The sequence below is a fragment of the Lepisosteus oculatus genome, chromosome 3, assembly GCF_040954835.1.
Source record: "Lepisosteus oculatus isolate fLepOcu1 chromosome 3, fLepOcu1.hap2, whole genome shotgun sequence".
Classification (NCBI taxonomy): Eukaryota; Metazoa; Chordata; class Actinopteri; order Semionotiformes; family Lepisosteidae; genus Lepisosteus; species Lepisosteus oculatus.
The window spans coordinates 69,338,144-69,365,577 of NC_090698.1; the positions used below are offsets into that span (position 1 = coordinate 69,338,144).

The following is a 27,434-nucleotide window of genomic DNA, read 5'->3' on the forward strand; positions in this document are numbered from 1 at the left end:
AATCAAAAGTTTTTTTTCCCCCTGGTTATGACCAATCAGAGTTAGGAGGAGGTGTGGCTTTACACTCCGGGTTAGGTTGTCCCAGTGTGTGCCCATGTGAGTTTAGTGTTTCCCCGATTCGACTGTGAGGATTTGCTTTCTAAATGTGCTGTTCTTTGGTATAAACAGACAACAGGAAGGGGAATATGAAGAAGAAAATGAAGAAGTCATCTGTTGTGAGACCGAATGGAAAGGTAGGAATTAGTTAAGTTTCAGAAGATGTGAATGATCTGTGTTTGTTGGTCCATGAGACTCATGGCTACCAGTAAGGTTACTCTAACGATTTCAGTAAGATAAAACGAGTACAATGTTTCATATTCACCGGAACACAGAACTACATCTGGCTTTTAGATCTGCTTGTTACCAGTGACCCACTTGATGAAACCTGGTGTTGAAGGTATACAGACGTAAGCCGAGATGACCGTGTTCAGACGCACGCTTTCTTGTACAGTACGTTAAGTTTTAAAATGTATCAAGCCGGAGTGTACTGTAATGTAGCATGAAAACGTCAAGGACGAGCTTACTGCAAGAGAAGTTTGTAGTTTATTGATTCAGGATTTAATGCACTGGTTTTTCGAAAGAAATCAGGGTACTCGATTCAACAACCTGGTTGTGTATCTTGTCCCACACTCCCACAACACTTTGCGTAAAGATAGGTCTCCTGGTCTCGGTGTTAATTCCACGTATACAGTTGCGTTTCCGTGTACTTTTTTACTTGGTTTCCTCTATGCAGAAGACCAGTGGGTTGACTTCGTCAGTGCCTTAAAGATTTTGAATACCTCCATCAGGTCGTTTCTTGGAAGGGGCCTACGATCTTTTAAACTGAGCAAAATCAGTACAGTCCACTGTAGAGTTTGCTTGTAGTCACCTAGAAGAAGTAAAAAATTAACTGAGACGTTCAGAAATGGTTTTGGATTGCCAATCGTTCATTTCTTTGCTGCAGCCTTGCTAAGTGTGATAAATTGTGCCCAAGGGATGACAGGAATGCATCTGTATGAATGATGCTGTGCTAAATCATACAGGAATACAGAATGGCTCCATCTTACTTCCCTTCAATATATAAATTCATAAAGAATCAAGTATTTCATGGAGACTCTTGTTCTCACCAGCCTCCATCTATCCATCCATCCATTTGCTAAGCACTTCTTCCAGCGTTGCTGTGGAGCCAGAGTTTATCCTGGCAAGCAAAGGACGCAGGGATAGGACACTGGTCCATCTTGGGGCACACACACATGCACACACCAGGGCCACATTTCCCAGAAGCCAGTTAACCTTCCAGTATGTCTTTGGACTGTGCGAGGAAACCAATGTGAACTCGGGGAGAACATACAGACAGGAACCCAGGGCCCCAGTGCTGCCTACACTGGTGCAATCATCCTGCACATCAAACATGGGAAATGGAAATGTGAGCGATGATCTGTGTTTTTCGTGCTGGCTGACATGTTGAGTTCCTGTCAGTTTGCCCTGCTGGGGGTGGACAGAGATCTCTCTTCTAGACACATCCCGCCCTCGAGGACTGGCTCTTGTGTTCGTTATCCCTCGTTCAGGAAACCTGCTCGCACACAGGGGCATCGTGGGATACAGAGGTGTTATTACAAGTGCAGATGAGGTGTTATTCAATGTATTTGTCATTAAAAAGAGACAACTCTGGATCTCGCTTGGATCTTGGAACTCTGCCTCTCACCGTGAATACATCTCAGTGTTCAAGTAGGGAGCTGTGTCAGCATGCGTAGGCTGCATAGGAACAAGTAAAGGTTTATCGCAGGCTGAAAAGAGACACAGCGCTTCGGCTGTGGAGACCTGTTCAGCTGGCGTTGTGGGAGTTGCATTTTTCACAATTGTATTGAGGTCGTTTTCCACAGAGCTCAGATGTCAAAGCACAGCAGCAGCTCTCCAGCGATCTCCTGTAGCGCCCTTCTTCCCGGTGCATTGAGCGCATCGTTTCCGGCTCTGTGCAGAGTCTGCTGCACTCGCATCTCCAAAACACCCCTGCAGCAGCGCTCCACAGTGATCCCCTATAGCGCCCTTTCACCTGTTTGACCCCGGGAAGACACCCGAAGAAGGCTCCACAGCTGCAATGTTGTGTTTCTTCTCTTTTCAGCGTGGAATAAACCTTTGCTTGTTCTCGGGGTTAACAGGGGTGCCTGCTCACTGCTGCCCTCTTGCGGCCAGTCAAACGCAGCGCAGCTGCGAGCTGAGGGGCTTTGCGGGAGGAGGGAGTGAGCCGGGGTGTGTCAGTGTGAGTGGGAGGGAGACACAGAAGCATCTCCGCAACGCTGTCTGCTTCTCTGCCTGTCTTTCAGGAGGACCTCTCGGAGCGCGTGGAGAGAGAGTCGGAGGAGGAGGAGGAGGGGGCACCTGTGAAGAGGAGCCGGCCCCAGGAGGGGGCGGAGGAGGAGGCGTTGCTGAGACCTGTGAAGCTGTCCAGGGGGGAACTCTACAAGCCACCCACCACGGAGGAGCTGAACAGGCTGCGGGAGACGGAGAGCCTCTTTCACTGCAGCCTGCTGAAGATGCAGGTCGGAGGGCAGCCGCCGGGGGGGCAGAGATGGATCGGGAGGGGCAATAGTCTGTGAGATGGGGTAGAGACTGCTAGAGACTAGGCAGGGCAAACTGATGTGATAGATGCCCTGATATTGCTGCTGACATATCACCCTGCAGCTCACAGCTGGCAGCCCACTGAGGCTCAGCAGGTGTGAGCCTGGTCAGTACCTGGAGGGGAGACCTCCTGGGAAAAAACTAAGGCTGCTGCTGGAAGAGGTGTTAGTGGGGCCAGCAGGGGGCACTCACCCTGCGGTCTGTGTGGGTCCTCATGCCCCAGTAGAGTGACGGGGACACTTTACTTTATAAAGGCGCCATCCTTCGGATGAGACATAAAACTGAGGTCCTGACTCTCCGATGTTATAGAAAATCCCAGGGCGTTTATCCCCGAAAAGAGTAGGGGTGTTAGCCAGGTGTCCTGGCCAAATTTCCCCCTGTCCTTTACCAATCATGGCCTCCTAATAATCCCCATCTACGAATTGGCTTCATCACTCTGCTCTCCTCCCCACTGAGAGCTGGTGTGTGGGGAGCATAGTTGCACACTATGGCTGCTGTCGCAATCCAGGTGGGGCTGCACACTGGTGTTGGCGCAGGGGATCCCCATTACCTGTAAAGAGCTTTGAGTGGAGTGTCCAGAAAGGCGCTATATAAGCGTGAAGAGAGTTATTATGAAATCCAGGTGGCCATACTGGACAGATGTTTGCTGGGAAGGGTAGGTCAGGAGCGAAGAGTCTGTGGGGCCTGGTTTGGCAGGGGGTCGGGGCCGGGCCCGGCGTGCTGAGTACGACGCTCTCGTCCTCAGATGGAGGAGCTGCTGAAGGAGGTGGTCCTCTCCGAGCGGCGCCGCAGGCTCATCGACTCGTTCGTCAAGGAGGTGACCGCGCTGCTGGAGACCGTCCCTCGAACCTCGGACGCCGAGGTCAGCACTGGACTCGGGGCGGGGGGGGGCACACATGTGAAGATTAAGAGTAACAGCCTTGATGGAAGCCATAATTATGAGAAAGAGAACTGATTATTATGGCTGTTAAAATAAGAAGCATACGGGAGGTAATGCAGGTGATACATGCACTTCGGTGTTCTGCCACTTTAAAATGAGCAGTTTTACAGGTAGTGAAAGTGTCCTTTTTGTCCTTCTGCACCTGTAACATAAATATCCATGTACTGCATGAGCGTCTGCATCGGGCTCTGCATGGGCGCAGGTTCCTTCCACCAGATTCGGTGTTTGGTCCTGTTCTGTGTTGTGCACCGTGTTGTCTTGTCGTGCATATCTCTGTTTTAAGCTGCTTGTTTTATAACTCATAATAGAAATGTTTTTGACCTGCTTTTACTCATTTTATTAGAATAGTGTTTTTGCATGCGTAGGGGAGAAAATGGTAGAAAGCATTAGTTTCCTAGAAAATTGTTTTAGAAGTCTCTGAGTGTTACTCTGGGTGGTATCAGAGTCAAAAGAAAAGGTATTAAATTTCAGTGTTTTTGCATTACACTTTCTTGATGTGTTTGAGAGTAAGCTGGTATGTCAAAGGATGCTCACAATCCTTTAGAGGCTGCAGTGTAATTCGGGTTGTGTTCAGGGGGTGTAACCAGGCTGAGCAGGGCTTAGCTGTCAAGCACACAGGAGATTATGAATCACTTGAGGTTCCTTAACCTCCTCCCTGTCTGCCTTTGTCCATCTCCTCAACCTTTGTGTCTGTGTGCCTCTGGCTTGTCCAGCTGTGTGACCAGTCCTGGCTGCCCGGCGGGGTCAAGGTGCCGTTTCTCCAGGTACCCCAGGCTGTGAAGGGTCGTTTCCGCATGGCGCCCCCGGCCTCCGTGAGCCTGGTGGGTAGCTACCCTCTGCGCACCTGCACCAAGCCGCATGCCACAGTGGACCTGGCTGTCACGATGCCCCCGGTGAGTCTGAGGAGGGGGGTGTGTCCTCAGTGTCGTTCCTGGACTGTGTGCTGATGGCTCTTCCCCTTCAGCGTGTTCTCCCTCTCAGTCCCCTGTCCCCTCTCCTTCTCTCTCCATCTGCCTGCCTTTCTTACCCCCTCTCTTCCTTCTGTCTTCTCCACCCTTTCCCTCTCTTCTCCAATTTTCCGTGTGTCCAGTCTCTCCATCTGGGCTTCTGTATTAACCCTCTCCTTCCACACTTCCACCCCAGGAGATCCTCCAACAGAAGGATAACCTAAACCAGCGGTATCCCAGGAAGCGGGCTCTGTACCTGGCTGGGTTGGCTCACCACCTGACTTCTCGCCCTGCCATTGGCTCCCTGCGCTTCTCCTGTCTCCATGGCAACCGCCTCCGCCCCCTGCTGCTGCTCACACCTCCAGGTACCGCGCGATGGAGGCTGGACAGGGGCAGGCTGTCTGCTGTGACATTGGTCGGGGTGCTGATGTGTGCCTGGTGTTATTCCAGGTAAGGACGATGGCAGAGTGACACTGCGCGTCCATGCCCTGCCCCCCCCAGGATTCTTCAAGCCCAGCCGTCTCCACCCCCAGAAGAACAACGTTCGTACTCACTGGTACACTGAGCAGAGCTCCGAGCTGGCTGGTAAGGCTGCACTCCGACCCGGGGGAGGGAGGAGGGAGGCGTGGGATCAGTCTCGGACCCGGGGGAGAGAGTTGTAGTGTTCGCGGTCAGACAGCTCCTGTCTGTGTACGATGGGAGATCTAAGATCTAAGGTATTGAACATAATAATAAGATATTAAAGCATTGTGAAAGCAACAATAAAGTGATATGATTCCCAGATAGTCTTCCCAGAGTGTTGCTATGACTGTGGTATAAATTATAGTGCAATTGGTTAATTGTATTTAATTCTAAAATAGATAATTACCTGAATTAGGTAATTGTGTGTATAGTTTGTTACCACATTATAGAAAAGATATTGGAATCAGAAAAGCAACCATTCTGGTGCTGAAGGGGATGTCCTCCACTGACGTGCTGAAGGAACTGAACTTTTTTAGTATTGAACAGAGGGGTCCGGATACAGGTATTCAAGTCTCCTCAAAGGCACTAGCAGCGTCCACCCAGGGCACGGTTTTAGAATTAAAAATGAAATACAAACCAGAGCACACAAAACCTTTAAAACCAAGAACTTCTTTTCCCCGATGGCTGTGGGAAGAAGCTATATAGTAGTAGTGAAAGCCGATACCCTGCTCTCAAGAAATGACTACATGAGATCCCTGGATCAACTGCTAAATACCAAATAAATTATATGGGCAAAGTGGCCTCCTCTCTTTTGTGCCTTCTCTTAAATGGCAGTCTTCAGCAAACGTGTTAGTGAAACGCCCCGTATGACACTTAAGGAGAAACCACCAGAGGCAGATTGTGTTTGTGTCTGCTCTCTTTTGTGCTTGGTGTTCTGTTGCTGTGATCAGCCCTTGTCATTTTGGTCCAGTGGGCCTGGCTGCTTCACAGCACTCTGCTTACATCTCCATGGCCTGAGAGGGGCCGCAGTCTGGGCGGATGTCTTGTACTTGACGTGCCAAACGCGTTCTCTCAGTTCTCTGACGCAGGCCCCCTCTTGACTGTTGGCCTTGCCTCCATCCAGGTGGCAGCGAGCCGGCCACTCCCCACTACAACAGCAGCCTGCTGGGAGACCTGCTGCCCCTGGCACACCTGCAGTTCCTGTCGGCCGTGGCCGCCCAGTGCCCAGCCTTCCCCGACAGCGTGGCGCTTCTCAAAGTGTGGCTGAGGCAGAGGCAGCTGGACCAGGTACAGCCTGACTGCCTGTCTGGATCCGGCCCGCGGTGCTGTCCAGAGAGGGCTGGCCGGTCCGTGCGGACAGCTTCGTCTGTGTCCGTGACTCCGGCTGTCTTCTCTCCCTTCCCCAGGGCTATGGCTGTTTCAGTGGGTTCCTGGGCTCCATGCTGGTGGCCTATCTCCTCTCCGCTCACAGGATCAACAGCATGATGAGCGCCTACCAGGTGCTGAGGAACGCGCTGCACTTCCTGGGTAAGTGCTGGGCGCGGGCGGGCGCAGGACGTTTCTAAATGGGTGCTCTGGGAATGAAAAGTGAACTGGGCTTCTCGGACCAGCCCCAACCAAAAGCTTCGGAATGAACGCGGTGATTCCATTTTTGCTCCCGTTCCTCTTCTCCAGCCTCCACAGACCTGACGGAGAATGGGATCAGTCTGGCGAAGGGCTCGGACCCCACAGCGGTAAGAGAGTCTGCGGCTTCGCTAGCAGATGGGATGTTTTCGGTGGGGGAGCCAGGCAGTTTCAGTGGGGCAGGGAGTAGAAATCCAGTCTAGAGTGGGGTAGTTTTTGTGATTGTGACAAGGGAGTCGCTGAGACGACATAAATACATACCAGAGTCCCACATTGTCATCAAAACATGAACTGCTGGCGGATGATGTGTGTAGGAGGAAGGGACATAATCGCTAACCCATCCAAAAACCCATGGATGGCAGTATGTTTATGCGTGAATACAGTGTTTGTCTTACCAGTAAAGTCTCGATCAGGATTGTGTCAGTCTGGTGTGGTCGAGGTTACAGACCTGTGCTTGTTTCGGGTCCACTTAGTCTCAAGCACATCTGTGATTGGCTGGACCTGAACAAGTAGGAGGGGCCTGGTGTTTCCATGCGTGTCTGTGACCCATGTTCATTGTTAGGCTAGCAGGCGTTAATTGGAGAAAGGAGGAGGTTGGCGTCTGATTGCAGAGTTACTGTAGAGTTGCAGCGTGCGAGCTAGTGGTTCATGGAGGTGGACAGCTAATCAAGGTGGAAAGGAGCTGCTGCTGTTTGGTTTTGAGATGCTGCTATATCTTTTACATGCGTATAGTTCAAAGCTTGATAACCCAACATACCCCAGTGATCCCCAACCCTTTGGATACTCTTATTTGTCTCATGGTCCCACATTATTTATTTTTTTTATCAATTTGCTTAGCAGACGTTCCTTATCCAGAAATATCCTTATCCAAAATACACAGGAATACATATTGTAAATGTGAAAAAACAGGAATGACAAAGAAACAGGTGAGGTCTGTACATTAGCAGTGCAGTGCCTGTACAGCACAGGGTGTACACAGTGTTCATTTGATCTTGTGCTCTCTCCTCTCTCCTTTCCACTCTTCCCAACTCTGTCCTCCCCCCTCCCCCCCAATTTCCTCCCAGCCGTCTCTCCCGGAGTTCCACAGCGTTTTCCAGGTGGTGTTTGTGGATCCCTCAGGACACCTCAACCTCTGTGCAGACATGACAGCCAGCACCTACAGACAGGTGAGGCTCGGGACTGATCTGGATGGGCCGAGCTGCGCTGGGCAGGACTTCGCAGAGCTGGGTTCCCCTGGGTGGGACCCAATCGGGCAGGATGGACTGGTCTCGGCTGGGCCTGGACTCGTGTGGGATGGGTTGAGGTGCGCTGCGTGACTGTTGCTCCCTCCGTGTCCAGGTGCAGCAGGAGGCAGCTCTGTCTCTGCAGTTTTGGGATGACCCGACACTGGACAGCTTCCAGGCCCTGCTGATGACCCCTAAGCCCCTGCTCAGGAGCTACGATCACGTCTTCCAGTCAGTACCGAGCTCAGTCTCCACTCCTGTGCACATCACTCTCCAGACCTCGCTTCTCTGCACCTCCACTCTCAACTCCCTCAGTCTCGGTATAGAGACATATATTAAGATTCATAAGGGTGGTCACTTTGGTGTCCTGGCCATATCTCCCCCTGTCCTTTACCAATCATGGCCTTTAATAATCCCCATCTTCATCACTCTGTTCTCCTACCCACTGAGAGCTGGGATCCCCTTTACCTGTAAAGCGCTTTGAGTGGAGTGTCTAGGAAAGCGCTATATAAGTGTGAGGATTATTACACTTCTCCACACTCCTTAGTCACTACCTAGAGCTGGTTACAGGCTGAAGATGCTCCATTTCCTCGTTTGTCATCCTTTCCCTGCTCTGTTTTAGTTCCGTCTTCATTTTTCTCTTTTTTTACTTCTATTTGCCATTGATCCGTCCTCTATTCCCCTGCTGTCCGTTCCTCCCTGATCCTCATTCCTTCCCTCCCTCTCGGCCTGCTCTCCTCTTTCTTTCCTCGCTCTCCATCTTTATCCTGTCTTCTGTCACCTCCTGTTTGTTTGACATCTCTGTCCTCCCTGCCCCTCAGGCTGTGTGAGCTGGTGAAGCTGCAGTCAGCCTGTAAGAAGCTGGACCTGCTCGCTGAGCTCATGGACCACAGTGGGAACTATGTCATCACTGCGCTACCCTTCATTCTGTCCCTCCTGCAACGAGGGCTGGGAGAAAGGATCCGCCTGCTGACCCACTCGCTGCCTCCAGCCCCTGAGGTAAGCTGTCGAGAGCTCCTCTGACCCACGCCGTTTCTTCTTCCTTCCTGTGAGAATCCTTGGAAGCCTTCAGGGTGCTCCTGTGTATTTTGGTAGTGTCTGTCTTATCAGTACACCACTACCCCTGTGATCTTTTTCCAATCCAAAGCACAATCCCCATTCTCAGGATCAAAGGAATATCGTAAAGTGACAGGCTGTAAAACTATAGATAGATTATAACAGGAGCACATTCAAGTAGCCATTCATAAAGTCTACACAAGAGACTTCACAGATTCACCCATCAGGGTGAAGCAGGTAGCACTACAGAGAAATGCATTAAAACAGAGCAGGAGGCACTGTTTTACACTATGAGTTATGGGTGCCTAAGACAAGCTACCCAGCCATGTCATTGAAATTGATACCATTGTTACTTTAAAAAAATAGGATTAATTTGCTGATAAGAACAAAATTAGCTAGGTTGGCCTAATCTTCTTTCTTTTTCAAACTTTGTGCTCCTGTTTTTCAATCCAGATGACCTGGCCTGTAACAAAACATGCCTTAATGCTGTTGTGTGTTTTTTTTGCTATAGCAACCAGCTTTGGGTTGGATAAACAGCAGAGGCAGTGAACAGTGAACAAGTCTTTGTCAGGCAAAGGTTGTCGTTGTTGGCAGGCTAGACCCCTCAGCAGAAGGGTCTAGAGCTGTGCTCGGTTTCTGAAGGGGTTCGAGCCCATGGCCTGCCTGCAGTCCTCTGTACTGCACCCTCGACTGTGAAGAGCTCTGGGCTCCATAGCTGTGAGGGATGGTGCTGGAAGGTTAATTTTATTTTGCGGTGATGTGGGATCACCGCTGTAATTAATTCTTGATACTTTTATATAGCGCTTTTCTGGACAGGTAATGGGGACTCCCCTCCACCACCACTAGTGTGTAGCCCCACCTGGGTGATGCAGTGCCAGTACACTCGCCACACACAGAGCGATGAGGCCTGTTCAGAGATGGGGATTATTAGGAGGCCATGACCGGAAAAGGCCAGGGGGAAATTTGATCAGAATGCCAGGGTTACACCCCTACTCTTTTCGAGAAACACCCTGGGATTTTTAATGACCACAGAGAGTCAGGACCTCGGTTTTAACTAACTAACACCTCTTCCAGCAGCAGCCTTAGTTTTTCCCAGGAGTCTCCCCTCCAGGTACTGACCAGGCTCACACCTGCTGAGCTCCAGTGGGCTGGCAGCTGGGGAGCTGCAGGGTGACATGGCTGCTGCACCAGGCAGGACTGCAGGCGGTGAATCTTGTCCTGTGTGCCTCGTGGTCCTGACCCTGTGTGTGTGGCTTTGGCAGTGGCCCGTGGACTGCGACCCTCCGAAGCACAAGGACCAGCCTGCGCTGTCCTTCGGCCTCCTGCTGAACCCCGAGCTCAACGCTGCCGTGCTGGAGAGAGGGCCTGCTGCCGACAGCCCCCAGGTACTGGCCGTCCTGTCGCACGTACTCGTTTGGCCAGGTCTTTTATCCGGGATGACTTGCAGTCCCTTCCATTCAAGATGCAGAGGGTGCAGATCACAGCGGCACAATAAACCCACAGAGAGCAGCAAGTGCAGCGTTAATTGAGTGCCGAGGTGTTTGGCAGTGCTTATTCGACAGGCGGAAGTAGTAAAATATGGGTCCGTTCCTCCCTGATCCTCATTCCTTCCCTCCCTCTCGGCCTGCTCGCCTCTTTCTTTCCTCGCTCTCCATCTTTATCCTGTCTTTTGTCACCTCCTGTTTGTTTGACCTCTCTGTCCTCCAGTAAGTGAGGGTCACTCATGGGCCTGTGGGACCAGGTGTATCTCGGAGAGATGAAAATATTGCTACTTATAATAAGAAGAGATGCTTTGAGGTTTCATCCAGAACATGGTGATTGAGCTATTGGTCCTGGTCCGACAGTGGCAGGTAGGTCTTCCCACCACCAGGGGGCAGCACGGAGAGCAGTGGGATCTCGGCAGTAGGCACTGGCAGGAGGCCCCAGGAACCGCATCTCCGTGCCCTAGTGGGGTCGCGGGTCCTGACAGTGGAGAGTGAAACCAAGACTTTCAACTCCTTCCTTTCCATGGGCATGAAGAAGACAGCTGCCTTTCAGCAATTTTTGTTACCTACAAAATGTCACTTTAGGGTGAGAATTCGATACTTCCAGCAGGTGTTAAATTGAATACTTGATGCACCTCTGACTCCTATGGCATTCGATTCCAAATTTTAAGTGTTTCCAGTTCAGCGAAAGAGAACGGCGTCATGCGTCCTCGCGGCGGTGGAGATCTGGCCAGGGCGACGGTGCCCTGGTCTCCTCGCCCCCCCCGAGGACAGGAGGCTCACGGCGTGCCCGTCTCTCCTGCGCAGGCAGTGGAGTTCCGCCAGCTGTGGGGAGACCGCGCTGAGCTGCGCAGGTTCCAGGACGGCGCCATCTGCGAGGCCGTGCTGTGGGGCGGCACCTCTGCCTACGAGAAGCGGCTGGTCCCCAGAGACATCGTAGCGTACCTGCTGCAGCTGTGAGTCCGTCAGGCAGGGGGCGCTGTCGGCGTGCGAGCGAGAGGCAGTGCGTCCAGTGTGGACGCTTGCTGTGTGACGCTGGCTCCCCCAAGGGTGGGGCCCTAATGACTCGTTTTTCGTTCTCTTCTCCAGCCATGCCGATATCCCAGAATCCTGTGTGCGCTATGTCGGAGGGCTGGTCGATGAGGTCATCAAAGTGGGACGTGAGGTAAGGGTACACTTTTGAGTCCCGTGTGGCTTGCACTGCCCTCTGTGTGAGGCTGAAATGTGCTTGTGGCAGAGACTCCAGTTCAGGGAAGCCCAGGGAGAATATGTGTAGCTTTTGAGGAGTGAGTGAGGAGGAGTGAGGGCTTCTGTCAGCAACTGAGACAATTTTAGGGTGGTGGGGTACATCCGATATAATCTGCTAGAGTAGCGTTTACAGGTGCTGTACTGTATTGTCTCTGCCGTGCACTGCAGTCTGTGCTGTGACGTGAGTCATTGTACAGTGCAGTCATTTCAAGACAGTGATTCCTCGCCATTAAATTGATTCTTATAATGTTGGGATATTTTGATTTGAAAGTCTTTCTATGCTGAGCCTCCCTTCTCCCTGGACTCCCTGCTTAATTATTCTGTATCTCTGATGGGACCTGTGCCTCCTTAAGAGCTTATTCTTTCAGTGAATGATTTTCACCTTGTATGGTTTTCAGTTTGAAGACTCATTTGTCATACAGCTGGAAGTTTAAGGAGTCTGCATTCTCGGTACACACTGATAATAAAGTGTAAACTAGTGTGATTTAGGATATGAGAATAACCACACAGTGCCGGTAGGTTTGCAGGCAGAAAACTTGCAGCCCAGTGAATATTCATTTTGCCCGTCGTGCAGCTGGAGTCCACTAGAGGTCAGTGTGGTGTAAGGAATGAGGTTCAGGCAGTGGGGTCAGGTGTGGGGCTCAGGCCTTTTTGTTACTGTTAGGACTTCCCGGTCTCAAGAACCTGATCCTAGTTAACAGAACTAGTTTTTAATGGCCTTGTTCTCAGTGTTTTACAGTAAGTTTAAAGACGGTATCTAGATAAAGCTTGTGGGGACTCCTGTCTGTGTGTCAGCCCTGCATGACCGGTGAGGAGGACAGTCTGCGTGTGGTCCAGTCCTTTGACGATCTCAGCCGGAAGCTGTGGAGGCTGGAGGATTTGCCGCTGTCCGTGACTGCAGTCCAGGGAGCCCACCCTGCCCTCCGATGCACACAGGTCGCTGTCAGCACTGTCCACGCTGTCCCTCTCTCCATACTGACCACACTGTCCACACTGCCCTCTCTCTTTTCTGATCACACGTTCCCTCTCTCTATACTGACCGCACTGTCCACGCTGTCCCTCTCTCTATACTGACCGCACTGTCCACGCTGTCCCTCTCTCTATACTGACCGCACTGTCCACGCTGTCCCTCTCTCTATACTGACCGCACTGACCACACTGTCCCTCTCTCTATACTGACCGCACTGTCCACGCTGTCCCTCTCTCTTTTCTGATCATACTGTCCCTCTCTATATACTGACTGCACTGTTCGCACTGCCCTCTCTCTATACTGACCACACTGTCCACACTGCCCTCTCTCTATACTGACCACACTGCCCTCTCTCTATACTGACCACACTGTCCCTCTCTCTATACTGACCGCATATTCCAAGCTGTCCCTCTCTCTATACTGACCACACTGTCCACGCTGTCCCTCTCTCTTTTCTGATCACACTGTCCCTCTCTCTTTTCTGATCACACTGTCCCTCTCTCTATACTGACCACACTGTCCACACTGCCCTCTCTCTATACTGACCACACTGTCCCTCTCTCTATACTGACCGCATATTCCAAGCTGTCCCTCTCTCTATACTGACCACACTGTCCACGCTGTCCCTCTCTCTTTTCTGATCACACTGTCCCTCTCTATATACTGACTGCACTGTTCGCACTGCCCTCTCTCTATACTGACCGCACTGTCCAAGTTGTCCCTCTCTCTATACTGACCGCACTGTCCCACTCTATATACATACCACACTGTCCACGCTGTCCGTCTCTATATTCATACCACGCTGTCCACACTGCTCTCTTTCTATACTGACCGCACTGTCCATGCTGTCCCTCTCTCTATACTGACCATACTGTCTGTGCTGTCCACACGCTGTCAGTACTGACTGAGCACACTGTGCTGGACTCCCCTGTCCACATAATCCCTCTTTCTGTTCTGTCCACACTGTCTGTGCTGTTTGAACTTGAGGACTCCACATGGTCAGTATGCACTGTCCACATTGTGTCTGCACTCTGCTTGTTCACTCTTAGGCTACATTCAGATTCAGGTCCAAGTCCTATGTCCCACGCTATGTTTAAAACATCATGATGCATATTGTTCTGGTTCATACCTGTCTGAATGACCACTGTCCTTCTTGTCTTATGTGGTAGTGGTGGGGTTTGAAACTGTAGTTGTGTCAGTGTGTGATGTTGAAGACAAGGGCTTCTAGAGCATGTTCCTTTCTGCATCTCTTCTCTGAGCTCTGCCTTGCCTCTGCACCATGACCAACCTGTGTGACCTCTGACCTTTGACCCTTGTCATGTTCGGCGCACTCCAGGTATTCCCAGCCCTGCCTGTCAAAGTGGACTACTCTTTTTTCGAGAGACAGAAGAAGACCAATGCCCTCATCCCACTCGCAGGCAAGCCCTGTCCTGTGCACATCATGCCCATCAAAGGTACACCCTCTTTTTCTAAACACGGTCTCTGCCAGTTTGTCCGCCATGACCGTGACGATGTGGGCTCCAGCCCTGTGCGATCACTGTTTTCTATAAATTAGGAAGTGCGAATTAAATTTTTTTATATATGCTTTGCAGGTCTGGGATAAGAGGTGTTATTCTTCAGTGCTCGAGAGCGAGATTGCAGAGAGGATGAAAGTTTCTGTAAATGTCTTGTTAATTGTTACCGCTTTGGCAACACTGTAATTCATCTGTCGTGCCCATAAAGCTGTTTGAATTGAATTGCCATGACACCTGGGGACACAGGTGTCTCCCAGATAGGAGGGCTGTGAGTTCACAGTGGAGGGGGTGTGCCACATATCCCATAATGCAGTTCACCTTCTTTACAACCCCCTGTTTGTAGGGGCTTTTAGGCTACTCCGATTTACCTTAGTGACTATGCTGGTTATCTTCATTTATTTTGCCCACCCAATTACAAATTGTAGTACTCATGTTGCCTATCCAACAGGTGTTGAGTATGTTCACTTTCAGTGATCTGTTAAATCTTAAAATAGTTCAGCTCTTTGTTAAAGAACAGCCTCCTGGTCCCAGTGTTAAGCACACAACTTCGTAGTCTCCACTGTTGTCCCCTGAATTGTGTTTCCCTGTGGATTCAGAAGAGACCTGTCCTACAATAATCCACACACCTGCACCAGAACTCTGTAAATGTACTCTTCTCACAGTTACGCAAAGCCTGCATCATATATAATTACCCATCACCCCTTCGCGTTCGCACATAATCCCCTGAAAGCACCTGGCCAGCAACCAGTTCTACTTTATAGCGAGCTGATTGAGTACTTTTATTGAGCGTGGGGTAAGAGAATTCCTCATTTTGTTAAGTCTATGTTGAGGCTCCATTTGAAGACGGGAGCTGGGGGTCTCCATGCAGAGCGGGCGAGGGGCTCGGCGCTGGTGCCCACAGCTCGCCTGAGCAAGCTCTTCAGGTCGGCCGCTTGGAAGCTCTGAGCTGCCGCTCTGTCGGGAGAGATGGATTGGGATCAATAAGACTTTATTGATCCCAAAGAGAAATTGAGGTGTTGCAGCAGCCCAGCCCAAGACGAGCAAAAACAGACATCAGAATAGACTAAAAATTAAAATAAAATAAGTACAGCAATACAAAATAGAGTTAGGTGTGTGCACAATATGCTAATAGTCACTGTAAGACGATCAAATATGTGCAAAATGAGCATAGGTATATACAGATTAGCGTCCTCCAGTGGTCGCACAGTGTGTGGCAGGTGTTCTCACTGGCAGCCCCTCGCCCCTGTGTTGCAGTGGTCTGTCACATGGAGGGCAGCGGGAAGTGGCCGCAGGAGGCCCTGGCCATTCGCCACATCAAGGCGGCCTTCCACGTCCAGCTGGCAGCGCTGCTGAGGGCCCAGCACCAGCTCCCCTGCCAGCCCTCGCCCACCCACCTCGACGTCTACAAGGTACGCCCTCTGGTTCGTGTGGGAAGGTTAGTACTAAAACTCTGGGATTTGACGCAGCAGCCTGGTATTGATATCGCCGATTTCATCTTTCCATTCCTGCTGCTGCATATTGAGGGGAGAATCTAGATTTTTGGCAGCCAGAATGCTTGAATATACATATCGCATCCTCATCTCCGAAATCAAATTTATTAGCAATGTACAAAACAGCAGTTCCATTAATAGGTTAGAAGTAGGTGGGTTAAAGGGCCTTTATCTCTGCCCTGTTTGTGCTCAGATGCCTCGAATGCAGGTTGACTGGACTGCCCTTGACTGGACTGCCCTTGACTGCCCTTGACTGTGCTGCTCTGGACAGCCCTAGACTGCGCTGCACTGCGCTGGACAGCACCGGGCTGCGCTGCTATGGGCTGCTCTGGACAGCTTTTGACTGCCCTGCACTGCCCTGCACTGCCCTGCACTGCCCTGCACTGCTCTGGGCTGCACTGGAAAGCCCTGAGCTACACTGACTCTGGACGGGCTGGGCCGTGTGTCTTTCAGGACGGGCTGGTGTTCCGGGTGCAGGTGGCTTACCACAGGGAGCCGCAGGTCCTGAGGGAGACGGTCAGCCCCGAGGGGATGCTGCGTTACCGTGACAACGCGGAGGCCCAGCGTCTGGAGCTGGAGACGCTGCACCGGCCCTACCTGACCGGCATGCTGCAAGGGTGAGACATATCCTGTCTCAGTTATGAGGAGACACCTGGGCCTCGTCAGGAGTGTGCGGGACGTCACTGAGCGACAGCACTGCTCCTCTGGTCACAGAGCCTGCAGGACGTCCAGTTTCCAAAGGGTCTGACAGCTGGGCTTGTCAGAGACAGGAGCACGACTGTAGGAGCTCAGTCTTCCTGTGGAATTGTGGGATTGATAAGAAGGCCTCTGGGATTGTGGGAGGCTCTGGCCAGAAAGCGATGTCAAATTTGCTGTGTATAGAAATTTCAGAAAGCAAAAAACGCTTGGTAATTAAAAAAACTTGTGGTAACATGTTCTTGAGAATTACTCTTTTACTCTTTTCTCTTGCTTTGGGGGAAGATATCAAACATTGTGAAAGAAGAACAATTAATATAAGAACCTTTATAGAACAAGCTGTTCTCCAGTAGGTGTACTAGAGGAATATTTTACTGCACTCTGTCTGCACGTCCAAATCGGGCTGTGCCAGTTTTGGGTTCATCCTTTCAGGAATGCAGGGAAGAGGGAGAGTAGAGAGAGAAACCGATAGCCTGAAGTCGGGGTACAGGGGGTGTAGCAGTCCCCACTGCTGCCTCAGCTTGTGTGGCGTTGGCACGCTCTCCCCGAGCTCGCTGGGGATCGTGCTGGGATCGTGCTCGGTTGGCCCGACCGGCTGTCCGGAATCGTCCCGGTTCAGCCTGTCTCCCACAAGGGTGGCAGCCGACCTCCCTGCCTGGGGCCTGGCCGCTAACTCTCCTCCTCCTCCTCCTCCGCCGCCTGTCCCATCAGCCTCCAGCAGCAGCACCTGGCGTTCGGCGCGGCGTGTCGGCTGGCGAAGCGCTGGCTGGGAGCCCAGCTCTTCCTCGGGGAGCTCAGTGAGGACGCGGCCGACCTGCTGGTGGCCTCCGTCTTCCTGCGGCCTGCGCCCCACACGCCTCCTGGGTAACACTTTCCCTTTCTCCGTCTCTCCTGCGCCGCCCGCCTGCACCTTCTCCTCCTTAGCCGCCTCCCCTCCTTCCTTCTCACTGCCGTCACACCAGAATCGCCGTCTAACCTGGGCTCCTCTGCCAGGCCCTCCCTTTCCCTCTCTGCGCTTGGCTCTCAATCCCTCTGGCTCGGCTTCTCTCTCCGCCTCGCGCGTGCTCGCTCCAGCTCCGCGGGGCTCTCTGCCTCTCTGACAGCCTCTCCCGCATGTCTTTCATCCCCCAGCTCCCCGCAGGTGGGCTTCCTTCGCTTCCTGTACATGCTGTCCACCTTCGACTGGAAGAACAGCCCCCTCGTTGTCAACCTCAACGGAGAGCTCACAGGTGAGCGCGTGGCGGGCGCTGGCCTGACTCGGGCGTCAGCAGCTTGAGGCAGAGCAGGGAAAGCCACAGAGGACAGGGCGGAGAGGGCAGTGGGAGGCTTTCTGAGTGGCGCAGAGCTCCAGGGGGATAGTGCCCTACAGCTGCAAGGGCATCCTAGCTAAAAGGTGTCAGTACCAGTTGTCTAAATAATTATATAGCTAGGAAGAGACAGACATTAAGATGAATCTTAAGATTTAGACTCAGCACATTCTTTCTGTTTTTTAAACATTTTAGCCAGCCAGTCACTACCCATGATACCCATGGTCTTGCTTGGCCACACCAGGCTCTCTTTGTGTGGCCTCTCTGGGCTGGGCTAAGGCAAGGGACACAGCATTCCAGAAAGAGCTCTGTAAAGCGGGCTTTAGGCAGAGGTATACAGATGCGTGCTGCCATGCCTAGCATTGTTAAAACTCTGCATGTACTAGCAGGAGCAATCTTCGAAAAATTCGATAAAGTCGCAAGGGATAGACCATAATGATGGGTGACTTCAGCTTCCATTGCACATAAAATCCAGACTGTCATAGTGTCCACAAGACACAAGGGAATGTACATGTATTGATTCTGTCTTTCCAGCCAAGTAAGGACAGAGAAAGAAAGAGCAGAGAGGCCAACTGAGGGTTTGTGATAACAACATAGATACTTAATTGATCCCGTGAGGGAAATTGCAGTGCAAAAGCAGCTTAGCACAGTCAACACAACACAGTGTAACGAAATAATGCAACAGTACAATACATACAATACCGTCGGTACAGTCAGTGTGCACTAAAAAAAAGTTGCTCACAGTACAGAATATACAAAAAACAGAACAGTACACAAAACGTTGTATTACACATTTCAAATATAAAAATAGATTGCACAAGTCCCTAGCATATATTGCAAAAAACAGTTGTAAACGGGGAAAAAACAGATGTAAGAGTTTAATGTCTATTCCAACATGTCAATGTCAGTGCTGCCCCTGCCCTGACACAAGGTGGATGTGTTGTACAGTCTTATGGCAGAAGGCAAGAATGACCTCCTGTAGCGCTCCCTGTCGCACCGTGATTGGATCAGCCTATTGCTGAACGTGCTCTTCATTCTCACAAGCATGTCACAGAGGGGGTGGGAGACATGGTCCGTGATTAATTTGGACACCATTCTCCTCTCAGCCACTACCTCCAGGGGGTCCAGGTCAGACCCAATGACAGAGCTTGCTCTTCTGATGAGCTTGTTCAGCCTGTTAGCATCCCCTGCTCTAATCCCAGAGCCACCAGCACGCTACCACTTAGAAAATGGCGATCGCCACAGCCGACTGATGGAACATATGGAACATCTTACTGCACACATTGAAGGACCTGAGCCTCCTCAAGAAGTTAAGTCGGCTCTGGCCCTTCTTGTAAATGGCCTCATACTGTCTTTTGAAGTGGTGCGTTACGTTGTGAGGCAGAGCCCACCCAGTGCTCTGCTTTCCAGTTTCTTATCAGTGAGGCAGAATTTCAGAGTCCTTAGAGGTAGACTAGGTTCACGTAGATACGGTCGCTGGTGGCACAGAGCAAACTCAGTGTAGAAATGATCAAATTGGAATGTTTCTGGTGTAATGGATCCCCTAAGAAAAGTAAAAAAGCACTCTATGAAGGAGCATGGCTTGGAACCAGCGCAAGTGTGCGCTCAGCTTCAAGGGCAGCGTTCCCACAGATCTCATGGGTCATGATAAATTCTTTGAACACGCAGTGGTATCATTTGACAGGAGAAGAGCAAATGCTACAATATCTGTGTTTACCTGGAGCTTTTGATAGTGTTCACATCAAAGATTGAAAACTGTTGGGAACAACAATTTAAATGCGCTAACCTGTAAACGCTCACAGAAGGCACCTGTAAGTAGTGAAGCCTGTCCCTGAGCTGAAGCAGTTCTTGGTGCTGTAACCACCAGTAAAGCTCTTTATGCTTTCTTGAAGAGTGCCAGAGCTGTCTCTTTTGGGCACACTTGTGTTCCTGATTTAGGTGAACAATTTATACTGCAATCCTTTAGCACATCTGCATGCAGATGGGGGAGCAGCACAACTTGTAACAGCGGCAAATATGACATTTTTTCAGATCAGGCCCAGCACCTGGATATAGTAAATAACTGCATGGACGTAGCTGGATCATGCATTGTGTATATCCAGTAGATGGCAGGGTTGATGCAGGAGTAGATGGGGTGTAGACGACTGCAGGTTCTGTCCTCGGACCATGTGATGGGGCAATGAAACGGCATACCTGGCTGTGTAGCCCAGCGTGTGTTGTGGTCTAATTGTGGTCTGAAAGGCATGTCATACACAGGTTAAAGGAAACTAATCCCTTCCACCTTGAGCAGAGACGAGTGCACTGAGATTTGACTACCATTTGTGAAGGCTGTTGAAAAGTGTAAACCGGGGAAAATTGTAACTGGAAGAACGAAACTTGCACGCAGGGTCAGATGCGGATGTTCAGATCAGGTGCTTTTAGAAAGTTGTTACATGACTTCTGTAAACGACAAAGGCGTGATACTGCAGCCCAGTTTCTAGATCCCTCCAGACTTGGATGGGCGAGATTCTTGAGTCAGTTAAATACCAGCTGTAAAGTGAGCTAGTTCAGCTGACGAGCTTCCTGTTGTGTCCGATCACTGAGGATCTGGAGTTCTTGTCTGAGGAACTGCTGCCTCTTAACCTCAGAGCCCTTGTTTAATTGCATCTCAGGACCTCTGTGTGGTTTTCATATTCTACCCCTGCTCACTTCAGTTTTATCTAAGCTCCCAAAGACGGGCAGCTTTGGGGGAAAGGAGTTAAAACCTGCGTTATTCCAGTACAACCAGGACCGGCTGTGGGCCTGTAGCATAACAACCAAACGCATTTGACAGGCTGAGTAGCCTCCTCTCCTCTTTTGTGACTGCTCTGATTCCCGCCTGAAAAGGTGGATTATTCCCCATGCTTAGTCTTAAGAATTATGACAGTGCTCGGGCACTGACACCCTTTGCACCTCTATTTCCTAAACAGATGCCGATTTCACGCAGATTAAAAATGACTTCATTGCATCTCGCTCCTCTCTGCCTGTCATGTTCATCGCCACGCCCAAAGACAAGAACCTGTCTGTCTGGACCAAGGAGGGCCCTTCTGTACAGGTAACCGCTGCCTCTCCTCCCGAGACAAACTGTTGTCTGCATGTTTTTATGTGCCTCCAAGAGAGATATAGCCATGCAGTAAACCATCTCCCTGTCTGCCCAGGTCCTGCAGCACCTGATATTGGTGGCCGCGGAGAGCCTGAGGGTCCTCGAGACACAGTTGATGGACCCTACTCAGCCACAGGATGTCAAGGTAGGCACAGGCTGGGGTGTCCCTGAGTGTGCCTGTCTCTGCCGAATGATGTTCAGTTTATTGTCATGTGCACAAGTGCAATGAAATGATCATTTGCATGTATCCTCCCATACAAAGACATTAAGGAAACACCAAAAACATAAACACAGAGCAGCAGCAACAACAAGTTAAATAACATGCAACAACGTCATTGTGAGCCAGCGGTAGGGGTGGAGTTCAGTAATCATGGACTCTGTGATGTGGAGACAGTGATCAGTGAAAATGTCTGCTGCTCTCTGTCCCCCCCTCTCTCATGCTCACTTTCTCCCCCCTGACCTCTGTCAGTTTCACCCTCCAGCTGCCTGGTGCAGATTTAGATAGGAGTTGCCCCCTTGGCATGGCCATTTACAGCATTACCTGAATAGCAGCGTTAAGAAACGAGCAGAAAGACAAAGAAACTACCCGTGCTGCTGGCACTAGTGATTGTTTATCTGGAGAATCTGTTTCAGAGAAGAGGACGAGTTCAATCCAGTTCGGGAAGGTGGCCGGTCTGTGCTTTGCGGATGCGGTTGCTCTACTCTCTGTCCCTCGGGCAGGGCCGTTCTTTTTCTGTTTTCGGGGGGAAAAACATCTCTCCGATGCCTTTAGCGCTCTTCCTCTTCCGCGGCCGTGCTTGACCACTCTTGTCCCCCCCTCGGGCCTGAATCCCACCCCTGCTCCTCTCCGCAGGTGGCTTTCCGCCCCCCTCTGGAGGTGTACGACGTCCTGATCCACCTGATCCCGAGGCAGGTGCCCGCTCACGGCCAGGCCATCGACACCCCCCACCCCATCTACAGCCGGGGCACCCTGCCCGCCTCTGCGCCCACTGGCCCGGCGCTGCCCGTCGTAGACTTCAACCCCGTAGACCGATACCTGGCGGAGCTCAGGGTAAGCAGACACTTCCCTGCAGGTGTGGCAGAGCCTGTCGGGGATGTTTATGGCCAGTTTCTTAGTCTTATTTTCACATCTGATGGCAAATTCAGGACCTGGTGTGAGTTGTCACGTCTGATTTGGAGGGGATATAATTACCCGTTAAAAGGGGAGCTGCAGTCCTAATTTCTCAGATCGGTCATTAAATCCCGGTCCTAAAAAAAAATGAATTCGACGAATTTCAAAATAAGCACAAGCAAATCGTGGACTTTGTGTGAAAGTGCAGTGTGATCTCCATGTTGTCGCAAATCCCAGGTCTGGACTCGGGCGAGAGCGAGAGTTCATGCGAATTGCGGCGTGATGCTGCCCTTCCTGCTCACTTGTCACTGTACTGACTGATGTAATATGATGTACAAGAGAAGGAGTACAGGTTGTGCAGCTGGCATTTCACAGAAAAGAACCGTGATCTGCTTGCAGAGTTTTAACAATTAAGTAGTATTTGTTGGCAAAACCGTCTGGAGGTCAAGAGCAATATTTCTATTGGATTATAAGAGATGTATTCCCCAGCCTGCTAGTGTACCATGAAACAGGGCCGCTTCACCTCATTGGACGCTTTGTTGCCTCGTTCTAAATCGCAGACAGTGACTGCAGTATGTTGTTGTACACACCTGCAAATGTTATTGTCTATATTTCACTTTCAATGTGGATTGAAATGAAGTCATCCCTACCGATTTCCTAACCCCAAAATATGAAGATAGTGCTGCAGTTTCCTGTTAAATGTCCCTTCTCTAGCATGAGCTCCTAGCAGTGTGTTCTGCTTTACTATCTGTTTTCATGTCCTTCCTCTTTGACCTTTGTGTTCACTGACAGTCTGTGTCTGCCTCAGCGCAAGTGGAGTATTTCGGTTTGTAACTCTCAAACATGGTGGTAAAATACACGTTACAGTATTTGCAGTATATATTGCAATATATGCAATCATCTTGTCTCATGGTACGTTGGACGCAGTTGTCCGTCACCGGTTTTTACTTCCCCAGGCAAGTGGCAGGCCTTCAGTTTGAACCCTGGGCTCTGGGTGGGGTTCTCCCAGGGTACTTCTATGGTTTTGGCGTGAATATCATGCCCGCATCTTGGGCGCGTGGGGCAGAAAATGTGTGTGCACGCGAGGGAAGTTACAAAACACTGGGTTTCATGGAGAAAGAATGTCAAGAAAAAACACAGCTATTTTTTTTATTAAACAACTTTAATAAAAGAGGGATTGATTCAGGCAGAATCACATAGCTGACATTACCTGGCTCATGGAATCTGGGTTTTCTACGAATTGCTATGCTTTGTAGAGATAGTCATCTTTGCCTGAGTGGGAGGAATTTGTTTTTTTTTTTAATAAATTCAGCTGCTTTTTGCACTGGAGAGGGTTGGCTCTGATCCTGCTTGTACCCCTGTGGTCAGAATTCACCAGCTCTTCCTTGTCTTTAACTACTTCCCCAAGCACAGCCAGTGGCATTTTCTTGCTATTGCGTGTTTGTTGGGCGAATCCAGTAATTCATCTTGTCTTCTCTGTCACATTGTTTAGTCACAGATTGATAGATTTTAGTTTTTTTTAATGGTATTTTTCCTACATTTTGTTCAGGGCCATTTTCAAGGGTATCTCTTTCATTCTGTGGTGAGATATATGTGCAAAAGGCATTCATTCATTCATTCGGCGACCCTTAAGGATTTCGAAAACTCGCCGCATCTGGAAAACAACCATGAAGTAGCCGTTATACTCCGGCAGCCCCACTTCACAGTGAAACGGGTGAAGCAGTGAGGAAGGAGGGTTTCCCAGTTCCTGCTCTCACTTGTATGTTGTGATGAGTGAAGGCATTCCACTCTCTACCAGTAAAAGAGAAAAGCTGGGCTCCACATAGACAGCAGTGGGTCACAACTATGTCAGATGACATGACTGGCCTGGTTTCCGGTCTGAAGCCTTAAGGTCCTTATCAAGCCACCCTAATAAGATCACCTTCAAAAATAATGAAGTACAGTTATTAACACAGTAGCGCCTGGCGGTTAGGAACCATCCTCCAGTAATGCAGAGCAATTTTGGTTATCCTGCAGTTGATGCATTTTAAGACCAATCTTAAATCCTGCACTAGAAGGCTTTTCACTCTCACTGAAACACTGTGGAAGATGAGGGGCTGTTAGACTAAAAATCACGACAATCATCCTCTTCTGCTGCGCCTGTGAATTTTTAATGTGTAGCAGCACAATGCCGGGAGGTGTGAACTCGGGCCCAGCCCATTGCCAACTTATGATATTTTAGTTTGAGCCCTCTGCGGAAAAGAGGGATTCAAAGTGCGATTCAAAACAACTTCCATGAGTACAAGCATGGCCAAAATAAACGGTACGTTTCTCCTGTGCCTCCAGAGGTAACCGGGTTTATGGGAAAACGCACCTGCCCTCTCTGACTTGCCGAGGCTTGTGAGGAAGCAGAGGATCTCGGCCCGTGGAAGGGTTGTGTAAAATCTGTCACTGTTGTCCGGGTGTGTGGAGGAGCTGTGGGGACGCGGACCACAGCAGGAAACTGCACCATACGAGCAGCTGCCTGGCTTCTCAATCTCTCCCTCCTCGGGCCTGTCACGGGAGGCAGCTCTTAGGAATGGCCCCACGGCGCTCTGTGGAAAAGTAAAAACAATAATGACCAAAAAAACAATAACCGAACAGGTGGAAGTCACATTTGATTAAAAATAACAGTGGTCTCCGTAAGCCTCTGAACTTTGCAGTAGCAGTTCATGGAGCCCGTGGTTCAGCTTTCACACCGCCTGAAAGGTTCTGATGCAGCAGGGATGACCCAGTGCTTTCAGTACTCCTTTCCTCGTGGCCTTGTTAGCCTGTTGATCCCCAAACGTCAGGTCTTGTCAACATGGAATCTCCAGTCTTCACTCCTGACAGTTTGTCCCATCCCAGGCTCTCTAACTGTTATTATGCTCGCGGGCAGTTTGCTCCAAATACACGCCGCTGTTTGAGTGAAGGAGTGCCAACTATTCCTACCTGTAGGCGGCACACTGGCTCTCAGATTCCACTCATGCCTTGTGGTCGCAGTTTTCTTGCTGAGCCTTTAAAGTAGTGGGCCTCCTGCAGGGATGTGCATACCTGAATCAGACCTCCAGCAAATCTTCTCTTGTCTTCCAGGCGAAATTGGGTGGAGCTGTCTTGGACTCCTGTGTGTGTGTGTAGGGCCTGCCCTTCACTCCTCTTTGAACTCCTTCCAGAATATTTGCCGTCTGCTGGCCGAGTCTGCGGGGACATGGGATGCGCTAACCCCAGTCCTGCCGTTTCTCTTTTCCCAGGATGCCTTTGGGGAGTTGGCCTTGTTCTTGTGTGACCCCTACGGTGGCACGGTGATCGCGGTGCTGTGGAAACCCCAGGCTTTCGCACCTCAGCCCTTCAAGGTGAGAGCGCGGCATGCTGGGAGCACACGGCCTGCCCATGGGTACTTACACCACTGGGCACTGCAGCTACTGGACACAGCGAGGTCAAAGTGTTCTCATCAGCTTCATTTACACACGGCCTCTAATAACATGTGCCAGACACAGCAGGTGGCTCCAGTAAGAGTGTCACGTGCTGTAAGAATTAGGGTAAAATGAGTTAGACGCACAGGCTGACTTGACCAACCATGAGAACTGGCACTTCAGAGACATTTCACTGTCCTGGTAAGAAAAGGGAAGAACAGACACGTTTTGACTATGTATTCGATCAGAAACCTCTTTAAAAGCTGTTGTGTACTGAATGTTAATTCAATTTTTTTTTTCCAATTCAAGCTTTATTGTCCCCTAGTGGAAATTTGTTTTATGGCACAGTCAAACACAACACAATGACAAATACACATCATCAAAAGGGAAGAGAATACAGAAGTGTAACAGGAGAAAAGAAACAAGAGACAAGGTGGTTACATTGCTTTGTTTAAGAGTGTGATTGCAGTGGGAGTGAAAGATTTCCTGAGCCTGTTACAATTGCCGGTACTCATGTTGCCAAACCAACAGTTTGTTAAGACACTTTCAATGAATGATTTGTAGAAAAGTGTAAGGATAGTTTTATCTTCCTTAAAGTAGCTGAGTTTTCAGTCTCTGGCCTTTAGCAATGATTTAGGAAGAAATGGATCATACAACTCATAAATGAAATAAAAACAACACAGCGGGTAGTGTATAAATTATTACTGTGCAGAAACATCTGTCCTAAGAACATCTGTGCAATATTACCTGCTTTTCTGGAATGAATTTTATGTTTTTGGAAGACTCACTCAGCTCGGATTTATTTTCACACTCCATCCAAATTCTTCATGAGAAAATAAGGTCCAGAAGGTTTAGGGTTTTAGTTTTAAAGGGGTTCAAACAAAAACAAGCCAGTCTGCTCAAAATAAAACTAAAGCACTTCTTAATATGAACAGTAGCATCTTGAGAGGGGGGGTGGCTACCATCATCTGCTTCACTACACTTACTACTGTAGTAACTAGTGCCCTAATTCACCCCACCTGAGTACTCTCTTTATCTCTCCCAGTAACTCACCCTTAAATACACCACAACCCACCTGAAAGCTCATTTAATACAATCAGTGAATACTGGAGAAACTGTCCCAATTGAAATTATTTGTACATCTTTGAGGCTGTGTTTTTGGTGGTCACTGGTGGTAGCAGTGGGATTGCTACAGTCCTTTCATGGAACAACCTTCCTCAACAGTTATCTCTTCATAAGGTTAATGAATGCTGGCAGAATAAGAGCCAAAAGGTAGTTTTCCAGAATCTAATATACAGAGAGATTTCTTTACATACTGAACGGCCATGACTCACATAGTGGCCTGTATAGATTTAACAACTGATGTGCACACCGACTGTCACACCCTGGAACTGAGTGAGCGACCTGCAGTGACTAAGGTGTTTGTGTTTATTTTTCTGAATAAGTACCCCGTCGGTGCTGATGTCTGGTTTTCTGTCTCAGACCTCCCTGACGAGCGCGCGCCGCGTGGAGGTGGTGGGAGGGGAAGCTCACACTGTGCCCAATGTGGAAGCCATCCTGGAGGACTTCCGGGTCATGGGGGCGGGGCTGGTGAAGGACGTGGAGGCACGCACGGAGAAGTGGGTCATCTGAAGACCTGTCCACACTGAGCACCATGAGGACAAGACAGACCCTGAGGCAGCACCAGTCCTCAGATCTCAGACCAGCACCAGATACCCAGAGATGCTAAAGAACTTCTGGGATATTTCTCTGGACTGTGCTGTCACACCGAGTTTCTTTCAGAGACGAAAGCCGGCCTGCTCTCTTTTGGTATCTGAAACTAACCTGTAGAACAAGTTCATAAATTATGGCTTTGTTTACACTTGTATTTTTTAATTAAAACAACGTGCTGAGCTTTTTGTCTTTCCAGTGTACAATGCTGTGGACTTTCAGGAAAATAAAAAAAGCCCTTTACTGGTAGAGCTGACTGGAGACTCTCCCGGGCTCTGTGTAATAGTGAGGGGAGAGTACAGGGTTGGAGATGATCTCACAGGTCGGGCCCTCACTGACAAACATATTGCTAAATTCAGGGAAAACCTCCTTGCTGTAATATAAAACTGCAGTGTCTGCATTATTGGGTTGGGCTACACTGGCCTCTCCACGGGGTCCTGGCAGGGCTCCAGGAGGTACAGGGGCAGTGGAACACCGCAGTAGTA

General features: G+C 50.1%; 1 protein-coding gene across 1 annotated transcript; it reads left to right on the forward strand.

Moving 5' to 3' along the window:
* Positions 1–53: 53 nt before the first annotated feature.
* nol6 (nucleolar protein 6 (RNA-associated)) lies at positions 54–27,134 on the forward strand. Its single transcript, XM_069187464.1, has 26 exons — positions 54–233; positions 2,343–2,558; positions 3,383–3,499; positions 4,291–4,470; positions 4,721–4,889; positions 4,975–5,109; positions 6,110–6,273; positions 6,393–6,513; positions 6,661–6,719; positions 7,674–7,775; positions 7,948–8,063; positions 8,654–8,831; positions 10,151–10,273; positions 11,180–11,328; positions 11,462–11,537; positions 12,416–12,556; positions 13,927–14,044; positions 15,359–15,513; positions 16,048–16,211; positions 17,002–17,154; positions 17,422–17,519; positions 20,546–20,670; positions 20,774–20,863; positions 21,572–21,769; positions 25,078–25,179; positions 26,722–27,134. The coding sequence occupies exons 1-26, from the start codon at positions 186–188 to the stop codon at positions 26,869–26,871; spliced, it is 3,447 nt and encodes a 1,148-aa protein (XP_069043565.1). The 5' UTR covers positions 54–185; the 3' UTR covers positions 26,872–27,134.
* The last annotated feature ends 300 nt before the right edge of the window (positions 27,135–27,434 follow it).

Coding starts and splice junctions, on each gene's coding strand:
- nol6 (XM_069187464.1), top strand. CDS start 186: ATGAAGAAGAAAATGAAGAAGTCATCTGTTGTGAGACCGAATGGAAAG. Junction 17,520..20,545: donor CCTCAACGGAGAGCTCACAG/GTGAGCGCGTGG, acceptor TTTCCTAAACAG/ATGCCGATTTCACGCAGATT. Junction 20,864..21,571: donor CTCAGCCACAGGATGTCAAG/GTAGGCACAGGC, acceptor TCCTCTCCGCAG/GTGGCTTTCCGCCCCCCTCT.